The sequence below is a fragment of the Bos taurus genome, chromosome 26 (assembly GCF_002263795.3).
Source record: "Bos taurus isolate L1 Dominette 01449 registration number 42190680 breed Hereford chromosome 26, ARS-UCD2.0, whole genome shotgun sequence".
Taxonomy (NCBI): domain Eukaryota; kingdom Metazoa; phylum Chordata; class Mammalia; order Artiodactyla; family Bovidae; genus Bos; species Bos taurus.
Window position 1 is genome coordinate 49,399,128 of NC_037353.1, and position 13,740 is coordinate 49,412,867.

At 42.3% G+C, this 13,740-nt stretch overlaps 1 protein-coding gene across 3 annotated transcripts in view; it reads left to right on the plus strand.

The window, feature by feature from the left end:
- GLRX3 (glutaredoxin 3) overlaps nucleotides 1–13,740 on the plus strand; it is a 31,205-nt gene that overhangs the window by 6,307 nt on the left and 11,158 nt on the right. For 2 of the 3 annotated variants that reach the window (NM_001035101.1, XM_024985571.2), the window contains 3 exon segments: nucleotides 7,702–7,776; nucleotides 8,455–8,656; nucleotides 13,438–13,610. In NM_001035101.1, the coding sequence (NP_001030273.1) occupies nucleotides 7,702–7,776; nucleotides 8,455–8,656; nucleotides 13,438–13,610 (450 nt within the window). 3 annotated transcript variants of the gene reach the window in all.

The following is a 13,740-nucleotide window of genomic DNA, read 5'->3' on the forward strand; positions in this document are numbered from 1 at the left end:
TCTCTCTGTCGCGCTGGGGAAGCAGAGGGAGAAGGAAGCAGCCTGGCTGCCTTTGTTTTCATTCACTTTGCGTGTAGCCTTCTTTGTCCTTGCTCTGGTGCTCCAGCCTCCTCATTCCTGGTGTCTTTCTTGGGTGGGCAGGGCTAGGATAATGAGAGTTACAAAGGACGAGCTCACTTGGTTTTAGCACATTTAATGTATCAGTCAGGACTTAATTGAGGCAACATGGCCAACATGTGAGTTGAGTGTTTTAGAAATGAACTTTTGGGAAGGGAGGCATACCCTATATTCAGAAGCTGAATCTTAAGGTTTTAAAAAAGCAGACAAAAACCCTATTTTAAAAAATAGCTAGAGGATATGTTGGCAAGTATATGGAGTTAAAGATGATGTGAACTGTATTTGTATGTGTGCCTCTTTATGTAGACTGAAGACCCAGAATTCTGACACATTAATTTATTTGTATAGCAGCTGATATACTTTTCAGACAGTTTCCGTTTAAATATGTGTCCTTTGAACAGGTATTGCTTGTGTTTAGATGGTTCAAAATCAAAACACTGCAGGAAGAAGTCCATTGAGAAGGCCCAGCCCACTCCTTCTCGCCAGCCTTGCCGTCCCATCCCATAAGTAGCTCTTGTATTAATCTTGTATGAATTCTTGCAGTGTTTCCTTAAGCAGATAGAGCATGTATGAATAGTTAGCTTTTTAAAGTTTAAGGACTTATTTAAAATTCCAGTGAAATGTGTAATGTAACCTTAGAATACAACCTTAAAATGTCCAATATAAATAATAGAAGTGGACATTAAAACTGCATGTTTGGTCAGTGATAAAAGATAACGATTACAAGTGAAATAAATGATTAAACATTTCAATCGTAAGATTAATCAAGACAGTGGTAATTGTTGTAAGTCTGCTTTTATGTGTATCACGTTACTGGTTTAGGTAACGCATTGTTCTTAGCTGCCATTTGAATGATTTATTTAAAGTGACTATAGGATTACTTCTCACATCAGTACCAGACTCGGCAGTGAGATTTTAAGTTGTTCAAGTGCTTAAATGTCTCGGCAAGCCAAGGGTTGGGAGCCCTTATCTGCTGGGGATACCTGACCCCGACTGTACCTGCCGTTCAGAGAGGGTGACAGGTTTCCATGGGTCGTTTGCGCAGGTGTTACTTTCTGGGAAGTCACTCTGTGGCATAGTTTTCTTAGACATCTTCAGAGGCAAAGATCATTTGCATGGAGTTCGGAAGGTAGGTGATTTAAAGGGCACAGTGCTGAGCAGTAGCCAGCCTGGGAGAGGTGAAGTACTTGAGAGCGGCGGTGGCATTTTCCAGAGGAGGGGCATGTGGTTCAACTAAACACAGCTTACTCGGTGAGAGCTCTGTGACTCTTCCAGTCTATAGAAGCGACATCCTGGTACTCTCTGTTTCTCACAATTTGATTTCTTGGTCTTTTTGTTTTTTTAACGACTGCAGTTGTTTGGCATTTTTGACTTGAAGTATAGAGATTAGTTCATTCTATGACTTAGATTTACAGAACCATTGCATAGAACGATCTTAAGCACTGTGTTTTTAATACTTTAATTCTAAAGTTTTGTGATCATCAATTCCTTATTTTGTAGAACATGGTAAAATACCATCTGAGAAAACCTAGCATACATTTTTTTGTTTTTTAATCCTAGTAGTTTGTGCCCATTGGAATAGGTTGCTGAAAGGCAAGGTTTTCACTTACTGTGTTTGAATCCCCTCACTTCCTGGACTGATGATACGGCGATAAAGAACGTGTGCTCCTTACTGGTGCCACGTTTAGGCTGCCTGCCGTTGTGTTCGCCTGCATTGGCTGCCCCGTCGGTCGGGTCCTGGGGCTGGGTTCTTCCCTGACTTCACACCTCCAAGGGCTTGGAGGACATAGGTTAGTTGTGTCTGTTGCTTTAAGTCTCACAGAAACCTTACATTTATTCAGAATAAGATTAAATAGCTAATTAAAATGTCAAGTGTCTTTGCATTTCAAATTATGTAAAGTCAGTTTGTTAGCGCTTTAACAACAATGGGATACACATTTATCATTAAATCAAAATTGTTTGGTCAGTAGACTATTTCAGGATACAATGTCTGGTGGTGGTGTGGGAAAGAGGAAGAATAGTTTTGGGTGGTGAAATTGGGGCCACTGGTCAAATTCATGGTCCAAATCAAAGCCATTTAAAAAAAAATTAAATTCTTATATTTGGTATTATTATTACTTTTGCTTTTAAAGTAAAGATTGTGTGTATTTAAAGTGTACAACGTGATGATTTAAATCAAACCCATTTTGTGTGATGTCTTTTCTGTGTACCCCCGTGACTTTTTTTTCCCTTTCTTCTCTGAGCTTAGTCTGTTCCATTGGCTGGACTGTCAGGGAGTCTCTTGTGTTTTCATCGGCTCTGTCCTTGCGTTTTGTCCCTGTTTTGTCCCCTTCTTGACTAGGTGGTGAGACGCTTGAGGGCGGGGCCTTTACCTGGTTTGCTGTGTTTAAGTTGCTTTTCTTTGTGCAGGTGGCTCCCACCTCACGTGCCAGCCCTTTCTCCTCTTTATTCCCTCCCCCTAATTCTAGCTGAGGCCTACTAGGCTCTGATACTGAATGTACCATATACTGCACTTTGGTACAGAAATTTATTCTTGAAGTCAGACTTAGCAACGACCTGGTTGGTGAGATTTAGTATTATTGTATTTCATTTAGTATTAATCTTGTTTGTATGGTAGCTGTTCTTGCATTTTATGTGCATGGTATCTTCAGATATGAAATCAAGAGTACAGAAGGAATTATATACTTACTTTTTTTTTTTTTGATTCCTTAAAAAGGAATCTTTATAGTTTGATATATTCTTAAATGTGCCACCATCTTAAAGAACAGCTTACACTGTAATTTCTAAAGGTCTGTACAGTTAGTATAGATAATTTCTGTAGCTTACACTGTTTAAATTCAAAATAATCTTTGTGAACAATGTGTTTAAGCAGAAAATGTAGGGCAGTCTCCAGAAGGGTGCCAACTAGCTGTAAAACTAGGTATTGGCTAACTGGCTGTATAATTAGGTATCGGCATCGGCTAACTGGTTGTATAACTAGGTATCAGCTGAGTATCTGAACTTGTTTTTTTTGTGTGTCAGAATATTGATCAGTTTATTTAGTGTCTTACAGAGCATATGTAGGATTCCATTTTTTAGGAACTATAGAAATGTCTCTCAGATAATTCTAGTAGGATGGTTAAATCTTAAAAATAACCTAGTTTTAATCTGTGCTGTCTTGGTAAAAAAAACAAAACATAATTAACATAGTTTATTAGCTGTTACTGGGTAAAGTTTGGCAAAGTATTATAAAAAGTTATTAGAAATGTTCATTTAAATACTATTTTGACATTTATGTTTGACTTTCTGGCAAACAAAGAATTTGACTTTGAAAAACTCGCCTTTCGTAGCACGTCACAGAGTGAAAAGAAGTCCTGTGTGAGGCGTGACAGAGTCCCAGAGTGTCAGGCGCTTTTGTTTGCTTGCTTGTTTCCTTGAAGTCTAGTTGATTTATGTTGAAAGGTTGAGTTTTCTCATCCTTGCCTTTACCTTGGAGCCTCTGCCGCCACTGGCAAGTAGTCACTTGTGTTTTTGGCTTAGGAATAGTGACTACTGTTCAGCATTCTGTTTCTTGGACACTCAATTGTATGCCACACCGGATGCTAGTTACTGGGAATGCAGGACAGTAAGGGTGTAGACAGTAAATGGGTAACACAGTGCCAGGGTAATCTCAGGTGGTGTGAATTTCAACAGAAGAAATAAATAGGCAGGCTGTGAAGAGGGGTCTTGGGTAGGCGGGGTGCTTTTATGTAGGTTGTGCTGAAAGGGTGTATCTAACAAGTGAGAGTTAAAAAACGCAAAGATGACAGTCACTGGAAGTGCTGGCAGAGAGCCTTTAGGTAGAGGCTTAGCAGGTGCAGACCTCAGAAGAGCAGTGGGCGGCCAGCGGGGCTGGAGAAGAGGGAAGGGGTCGAAGCCCTGACCGGAAGCTGCAGAGGCAGGGAGGGCCACGTGGCCTTGTGAGCCATGGTCGAGTTTTGGTTTTATTGCAAGTGCAGTCTGATGCAGTCTGATTCCTAAGTCGATTACTGTGGCTGCCACATGGAGAATGGTTTGAAGTGGGTAAGAGTACAGACTAGAAGCAGGTCTACCAGTTAGGAGGCTGTTTCACTAGGCCAGGTAAGAGATTTCTTGGACATTAGTGGGGAGATTGTTGAAATGCTGTTATTGTCTGCGTCGGCTTATGTTTTAGAGGGGGCACCCAGGAGACCTCTTGATGGATTGGATGTCAGGGTGGAGGAAATAGATCAGTTAAGATTGTCTCCTTTTTGATCTGAGTAGCTTGGTGGATTAAATGAGATCGGGTCTGCCCTGGGGAGGAACAGGTGCAGTGGGAAATGTCTAGTGGGGATCTGCGGGCAGATGTCGAGTGTGTGGCTTGGAGGTGAGAGGAGAGGTTTGTCCTAGGTAGAGGTTGGGTGGCGGTGCCATACTGGAGTTCCTTAGAGCCAGGGTGTTGCCTGAGACCACTCTGCTAGGAAAGTGAGTATAGGTAAGAGAAGCAGGTGCAGAACCAAGTCCTGGGATGTGCAGCAACATCGTGGTTGGCAAAGGTGAAGGAAGAAGCCAGATACTCAGGCCAGGAGTTAGAGGAAGAGAAGACACGGAAAGCCAAGGGAAGGGAATCTGAGAAGGCAGCTGTGGTCACGCTTACTGAGTGAGACTGCAAGGTCAGTAAAATGAGGAGACGAGGAGGAACCGTTGGGTCTGGTGAGCTGGTAACAGGGCTGTGTAGAGTGGACTGTGCCTAGAGCCAGACTGCCTCACCTCCCGCTCGGCAGTGAGGGACCTAGAAACGGGCTACGATGATAGCACCCGCCGTGAGGGCCCCTGCGGGGGCTCAGACGGTGAAGATCCTGCCCGCGGTGCAGGAGACCTGGGTTTGGTCCTTGGGTTGGGAAGCTTTCCCCAGAGAAGAGATTGGCTACCCACTCTAGTATTCTTGCCTGGAGAATTCCATGGACAGAGGAGCCTGGCAGGCTACACTCCATGGGGTTGCAAAGAGTCAGACATGACTGAACGACTAACGCTCACTCGCTCACTCACCGTGAGGATTAAATGAACTCAGTATGTGAATGCACTCAGAATGTTGTCTGGCTTAGAGTACACCATAGCTCTTAGCCATTACCATCATGGTGGTCTTTGGGGACCCCTGATATATCAAAGGAGATGATGGAGATTCCTTCCGTCTGGATTCATCCTGCTGTAGTAGAGCTCCCCTGCCCTCCTCCCCTCTCCACAGACACACAGCACCCTGGGTGGGAAGGGTCCAAGTTTGAGATTGACGGTGTAGGAAGCACGTGGTTCCCCCAAGGCATTCTGGCTGGGAATCCATTCTGGAAGTGTCCATGTCTGTCTGGTCCTGAAGTCATATATAATCCTGTCTTTTAAATTTGCTGTTTCTTACTTGTTGTGGTAGAAAAGGTAACCGTAGCATAATGAGAAAAGCACAGGGTTTGTCGTCAAACAGACATGGGTTGGTTTCTCAGCTCTCCTGCTAATTAACTGTGTCTGGAGTGACCTCTCTCCTGGCCCCTGTGGAGCTGAGATGATAACGCGGGCCCTGCTTTCCAGTTGTGACAAGTCTGGTGTACAGCACAGAGCAGGCCTCCAAGGAAGGTAGCTCTTATTGGCCATCTTTGGTCTCTTCAGAATGTAGAAGAAAATTGAAATTAAAAGTTTTGAATATGTATGCATTTATCTTCTACTTCCATTGTTATAACTGTTATGTTGCTTTACATCCATCAGAAATATTTCCAAGGAGTTTTAGTGCTGTGAAGGTTTTCGGACTTCAGCTGCCCTTGCTATTCTGGGGAGCGGCTTTGCCTTTAATGGCCCTCCTGGTCTGGACTCAGGAGGATTTGCCTGTCACTGTTGCCTTTGTCTTATTAAGCTCCGTCTTCTGGGAGCTCATTTGAGGGGAGGCACGTGTAGTGATCCTCCTGGCTTCAGCAGGAATTTTGAGAGCATCATTTGCTTCCCAGAAGAGTTGTCAGTAAGGGGCCCTACTGGAAACCAGCAGACATATGAGAAGAGATCAGCTTTTAAAAGCATATAGGAATTTGATTTTATGAGTCAGGATGTGACTTGTTTTGTTCTGTTTAAGACTCTGTTATCTTGCTTCTACTTAGTAGCACCTGTTTTTTGATTCGTATTACTTTTCTGTTAGAATCCCGGAGTGCGAGCGATGGGGATCTTCACTGAGCCTGGCCCAGTGCCCAGAGTGTGGGGGGCACTTACCAGACGTTAGTGCTGCCTCGGTCACCACCTTTCTGCTCTCCTTTGGTCTAGTGTGGAGTTGTCTGAAAGAATATGGTACAGAAGTTCCTTAGACTTTAGAAAGAGTGTCTTCTGAACAGCTGTCTCCAAATGCTTAACCTTCTCTCTGTTCTTTTTTTCAGTTTTATTGGACAGTTGACATTGATTTTAAAATATATGTGGTTTCTTACATTAAAAATGAAAATAATTTAAAGTATTGTTTCAAAAGGGTGTTCTAAAGAAAATAGAATTAAGGCGGTAAAAGAGCACCCAAGAATATACGAGATGGACGATACAAGCCACAGACATGGGATAGCCTCCCCCTGTGTCATGGTCATTTTTATGGATAGAAACAGTGGATTGGTTAAAGCTCTGGATAAAGATAGTATTTTAAGCCCAGTGGAAATCTTTTACTCTTGGAAAAACACAGTGTATATATTTTAAAAACTCTTTAATAACATAATTTATCAATAAACTTTATTTCCTATAGGTATAATGTGGATACAGATTTTTATTGGTTTTAAAAGTTTGTATTAGCATTGACAGTCCTGTGAGGGAAAAACACAATATATCTTGGTTTTTCTCAAAGTATCTAAAGTCCACATAAAAAGCTTATAGTAATTTTATTCTCATTTAGAGAACGTGTTACTAATAAATATGTTTATGTGTCAGATATCACATCAGATCTTGTTGAAGGGCTTCAAGGAAATTTTCAAATAGAATGTGGTCATCTTATTTAAAATGCATTTAAATGTATGAACAGACCCAGAAGCAAGTAACCTAGCAAGATATCTATCTGCTTAGGGTTCAGCAGCCTTGCAGGAGTTAAAAGTAAAATTTATCAGACATCAATAGTTTATTGAAGAAATACTCCTTTTTGCTTCATAATTTGCAGAAGGCTGCAACTGTCAGTCATGATGTACTGCCTCTTGAAATTAGTCAATAGAGCAAACAGCAAGAATTGCTGTGGGCAGAAAATAAGCACTGTAATCATGACATAACTGGGGTCAGTGATTTATGGATTTCAATATAGTAGTAGCTGCATATGATTGAAAATTTACTAGGTCACTAGTGCACCAAAAATTTTATTCACAGCCTCCAGGCATCTTTTGAAATGTGCAACAAAATAAAAACCTCTGAACCTGTTTTGACACCGCAGACTCAGTGGATGACATGCCAGCCCAGTGAGTCTCATTTAAATGTAAATGTGTCATAAACTTTTGTACTGTGCTCTTTTAAAAACGTCAACTACCTGAAGGGATAATGCATGTGAAACTGATTTACATGTGAAGTAGTTAAAAAGAGAAGACCTTTTTATAATCATGCTTAAATTCTTTTATTTTAAAGTTGGAAGCGGAAGCTGTTCCTGAAGTATCTGAAAAATATGAAATTAGTTCTGTTCCCACCTTTCTGTTTTTCAAGGTAAGGCTAAAGACGGTGGAAGAGATTGCGGAGTACCGTGGGGCTGCCTTCGCCGGTTCCTTTCCCCTTTCCCCTGATGCTGAGCACCAGGTGTTTGCCTGCTCCTCGCCCTGACCTGTCTTGTAGTCTCACTGCTTGCTTGCCCTTGGGGTCCTGGGAAGGTGACACGGACTGTGGAGGTCCACCCACCAGAAGGCATGGCTGTAAACCCAAACTGTTCCCTGAGTTGGGTCAGAGGTTGGTTGGTTGGGGCATGTGCTTGGGTATGATGAAACATCTTGCTGCTTCTGGTTTGATTAGTGACTCTCTTAGGAAGTGGGTGCAAATCTGTGTTTCTGGGCACCCCTGGGTGTCACCAGAGTTCCCCAGGTACCTCATCTGTACTTCATAACAGCTTGACCGCAGCGGGGGTGGGGAGAGCCTGTCTGATCTGGTTTCAGGAGTAGTGCTGCCTTCCCAGTGTTTCCAAAAAGGAAAAAAGAAACCAACTATTCATTTCTAAAATTGACATGCGTGGCAGGCAGTTTGTAATCCAAATTTCAAAAAATTTCTCCAGTGATAGTGTTGACCTCTTTAAATACTGGCTAGAGCTATGGACTTGTGTTTGTTATAATTTTGGAGCCTAAAATAGATGATGAAGAAATGTACACATACTCTGAATGACTTCTTTAACTTTAGAATTCTCAGAAAATCGACCGATTAGATGGTGCCCATGCCCCAGAGTTGACCAAAAAAGTTCAGCGACATGCGTCTAGCGGCTCCTTCTCGCCCAGTGGTAGTGAGCACCCGAAGGAGGACCTCAGCCTGCGCCTGAAGAAGTTAACCCACGCCGCCCCCTGCATGCTGTTCATGAAGGGGACGCCTCAGGAGCCGCGCTGCGGTAAGGGCCTGCTCCAAGCTGCGCCACACGTGGCTTGGGCTCGAGACCACGTGCTCTGTGCAGACTGCGCTGGACACCTTCTACCGATGCTTGCGATCAGACACCCTTAGAAGAGCAGAAAGGTTGTGATTTCCAGTGGACTCAAGTTAGGTGACGAGAACTTGTTTGCAGTGTAGACTTGGGGAATGTTGAAATCAAAAGACATCTTGGAAATCATCTAATTCAAAACCTTTGTTGTCTGCCTAATTCCCAGTGAAGGCGATTTGCCGTCACTGAGTAGCAGAGTTGGGATTGAGTCCTGGCCACTGTATTGCTGTCTCCATTAATAGGCTTTTGGTCTGTTCAGTTAATCTTGCTCTTAACACTTACCTTCTCTTTCTTGGCAGCCTCCTTTTATTCGTATGGTTCAGATTCAGCAGTTCAGAAATGCACAGAATTACGGTAGTGTTCCAGCGTCCACCCTGTATGCTTTTGCCTCCTGTTGTCTCTCAGTGTCTGATGACACTGTTCACCCATTGCTGTCATTTCCAGTTCATTGCTTCTCAGGATTTAAAGATTGCTAATTCTGTGGCTGACAGTCACTCTTCCCGTCTTGCCTCAGATGTGCATGGAGTGTTGTCCTTAAGTAACTTTCAGAGTCATTTGGCCCCTCAGGTGTTGGATTCATATTGTGTTCTTTTTACTGTGCCTCGTGTAACATTATTATGCTGCATAATCGAGCATTTAATGCCTTTCGATGATGCTGTTGAGAATCTAAGAATGTTGCTTTAACTGCGCAGGAGGGATTTGTTAAAGATAGTTGGCAGGGAAATTAAATGTGTTATTGATGTCATTACTGCATGTCCAGTGTGACTTTATAAATACAGCCAAACTTCCACTATAAAGTTAGTTACAAATTCTTCCCTGTATAGTTAGCAAATTACCTATTAAATTATGAAAAAGTCTAGTTTTAAATGTTAAGTTTCATGGTGAATTCTGTCTTAGAGAAAGAAATGGTTCCTTTCTTTCTCAGTTCTGCTTGAAAATTTTCCTTGCCAGCAGTTACGTGTCAGATGCCTGCTGTGTATATACTGAAGAGCTAACTTAGTCCGTGTGAGAGTTAACCAGAGGGAGCCGCAGAGAGGCTCTGGGTGTTGGTGGTTTGTTCTTGATGGATGCTGGTTCGCCTCTCCCCGTCAGGCAGGGGCGCTGTTTCTGGCACTCTCTGTGCTGACCTCATGACAGCAGTCCCTCGGGTCCCAGTCAGGACCGTTATCAGGCTGTACGGCGCGGAGCAGCCTGCATGACAGGTTATGCACAGTAGGCCCACAGTAAAACCAGTAGCATGGTATCTTCTTTGGGAGCAGAACACTGATACTCTCTTAATTAATCTTCTGAATGAAGAGCTTCCCCGGCAGGTAAAACTGGCAGTGGTGAAACTGCAGTCGGGGAAGGTGGTCTGAAGCGGCAGCGGGGAGGGGTGTCCTGGGATGCCTCGCAGACCGGATGCCGGCTGGCGGGCCGCCTGTGACTGTGCTGCCCTGACGCTTCCAGCTTCACGTCGGCCACCCTCCTCGTGCCTGCAGTTCTTTCTTCATAGTGTCAGAGGTTGGAGTCAGCCTCGGAGAGCCATCCAGATGCGGAATGAGTACTCAAATAAAATAGAATTACACTTAGAAGTAATCATTTTTCTGCTTACCATTTACTTTATTAGGCTGAATTTATGAGGTATTTCTAGCCGTCTTTATATTAACCGCCTGAGTGGCATTTAGAAGGCTGTACAAATAATGAGTTAGAATGAAAAAGAAGCTTGGAAACATTGCAGAGCAATATATTATTGCTTTATATTATACACTATAATATACACTATATTATATACATTTAGATAATACTTGGGAGATATAAAAAAGATTTTTAGATACATATGATAAACAGTTTCATTCTTCATTATTTTTATATATATGTTATATAGAATGTTTATAACTACATTTTAGTAGGCTTTTCTGTTTCCCAGTATTTTGGTTTCTGTGACAGCATGTCTTTCTATCACATATAGTAAACAGATTATTTTGGAGTATTGGTATTCTTTACAAAAGCATCTAGTTAAGGCTTAATCGGGAGTCTTCTGCTGTGACTGTGCCCTGCTGCTTCCTTCACCGGGGCTGCTCTCTAACTGCTTGTCCTTGTCTGTGTGCATGGCTCCATACACTGTCTTTATCTGGAAACTGTTCTCTTACAGGAACATACACAACTTTTACCCTCTGCCTTTCTGAGCTCGTTTGGTGGAAAATTGCTTTTGCTTTTCTGATGGTACATTAGAGATGAGGCCTAGGAAAACTCTTCTTTATCAAAGAATGGCCATCAGCTCCCATGAACTCAGGTGGCTGGTATTTCCATACTTGGCACAGAATTCACTTTGAAAGCACTACTGTCATTAACACGCATTACTCCCTTTGGACTCCCTTTGGGAGTAGAGCTACACTTGGTTTTTGATTAGCGGGTCCACACCTTGCATTCAGTAAAACAGAAAACCGTGAATGAATAACACTTAAACTTCCTATCAAGGAAACCTTGAAAGCCGTTTCAGCGTCTGCCCTGGATTCTCCTTGGACTCAGCCCAGCCCCTGCACACTGCACATCTGTCTTCTCAACCCTAACTTTTGGGCTCTACCTGTAGTATGCTTAGTGTCTCAGGAGCCTGGCATGCTGATAGGGTCTCAGTCGTCAGAGGATTAGACTGTCCTTTTTCTGTGCTGCCCAGGAGGACAGGAAAGAAGGCTGTCGTGCTGTAGGATGATTTTTGAGGAGCATTGAGATGCACATCTTTTAAAACAGAATGATACATCCTTGATCTTGCAGGTTAATTAAGTTATCTGGGAGCTCTCATGTCTGTTTGCTCTGACAGCGCTTTTAGTGAAGCAAAAGGTATTTGAACCACAGTGCAGATATTTTCCTGCAGTGAGTCATCTAATTGGGTTTTACTTTTTAAATCAGACATGGAAACATTACAGATTCCAAAGCATTCTTTAGGGTTTTATTGTTGGTAGATAGTGATGAAATGTGGCAGTTAGGCTCCTTATTCATGTCATCTGTCATGAGTGGAAATGATTGTGGAGAAAAATGGTGGTTCTATAACCGTTAAACATGGTTTTTCTATTTCTAAATAGTTTTACTGCATTCATGCATTTTTCTTAAAAAAATGTGTGTAAATATTTTGTTATTAAAACCTTCTATTTTATCCTTAAGCATAACATTTCCAGTCTGTCACTTTAACCCTTAAAAATGAAACACTACCAGTCAATCTCTCTAGTCTGCATGTAATTGCCTAAAGCAAAAATAAAGCTTTTTCTCAGTCAGTTACAGTAGAAATGAGTTAATATATTGGCAACAGAATAACCATCAGCAATCAGCCGTTAGCTGTTTACTAATGAACTCCCAGATGAATGAAAAAATTTCAGAATCAGTGTTTTACTTCAGGCTGTACATGAACTTAACACTTCAGTTGTGGGAAAAGCAACTTACATGCTATACAAATAAACACTGGTGCTTCATCCCAGTGAATGGCAGATCTCAGATGTCTGGAGCTCAGTTATAGATCCACATTCTAATAGTAAAAGTGCTTTTGCATGACATCAGGTAAAGCCTATTCATGATTTGATTTTATTTAAAAATAATTGCAGATGCTATTACCTTCTAGGAATTTTGAATCTGAAGAGTAGTTTATTTTCCAGTGGATTACGACTGTATTTGGGAAGAAGAATGATGGAATGTGAATGAGTGGAGTACAGAGTGTTGAAAAACAATCAGGAAGAATTAGCTTATAGGAAGAAAAATACCCTCTTTTCAGACAAGACTAAATAGGTTTATAAAAGACTGATATGCACACTCTTATTCTTCAGTACTAAGGTCATAGTAAGAAAATGGTGTCAAAAAAGCACAGAACAAAAATGTGTCACAAAAGTGTAATAAAATCAGGGAACATGAGATCGTCACTACAGTGTGGTTAAAAAGAAATCACATTACGTGCTTTGGGGAATAGAAATAGTTTTAGAAAAGAAACTGTCAAGTAATGACACGGGACGAGAAAGGATACTGCCAGTCTACTGACAGTTCATACACAACATAGAGGAGATGGCTTTGAAATTCAATGTGCTATGTCATTTTAGACTAAAAGAGAACATATTGCTTTCTTGATTTTTGATGTATTCTATTTAGGGATGATGAAAATTGAGAACTATTGAAATGGATGCACAGGAAGTCGTAAAAGGACAACAGAGACCAGACAGAGTTGGGTTTCCCAGTGTGGTCCAGTCGTAGTGGAGAATAGCAGTTGTAGAGTTTTCTCTTCCACCTACTGCTGCTTCTCACAGATTCACAGAACAGCAGAGCTTGGGGGCGGGGGCACTGGATGGGTGCCCGGGCCAGTCTCCCGATTGATAGCAGAGTGCAGGAGGGCGAGGTGGCCTCCAGGCCTGCACAGGGCCTCCGCTCGGTGAGCGCAGCTGGGCGCCTGGGCTTGAGGTCTGTGTTGTTGGGCCGGCACCGTTTCCTCTGCTATGAAAACATACCTAACATTGAAGAGGAACTCGAATAAACACACCTAAAAAAACTCTGGTTCAAGGCCAGAGAAGGGGTTCTTAGAATTGGTTTCCTCCTTACACACTAGTCAGCCATGCTAATCATCGGTAAAACAGAGGTAGATTGTCTGTGTTCAGTAGGTAGTGTACACTCTGAATTAACATAAAATTGTGTGTACGTGAGAGAGAGAAATAAAGTTCTTTATTTTCTTTTTCTGTGTGCAGGTTTCAGCAAGCAGATGGTGGAAATTCTTAACAAACATAACATTCAGTTTAGCAGTTTCGACATCTTCTCAGATGAAGAAGTTCGTCAGGGCCTCAAAACCTACTCCAGCTGGCCCACCTACCCCCAGCTCTATGTTTCTGGAGAGCTCATAGGAGGACTTGATATCATTAAGGTTAGAAGTGAGAAGACCATTGTAAAGAATTTTCATGTTTATTGTTGTTTAGTTGCTAAGTTGTCTCTGACTCTTTTGGGGCCCCATGGACTGCAGCCCACCAGGCTCCTCTGCCTGTGGGATTTCCTAG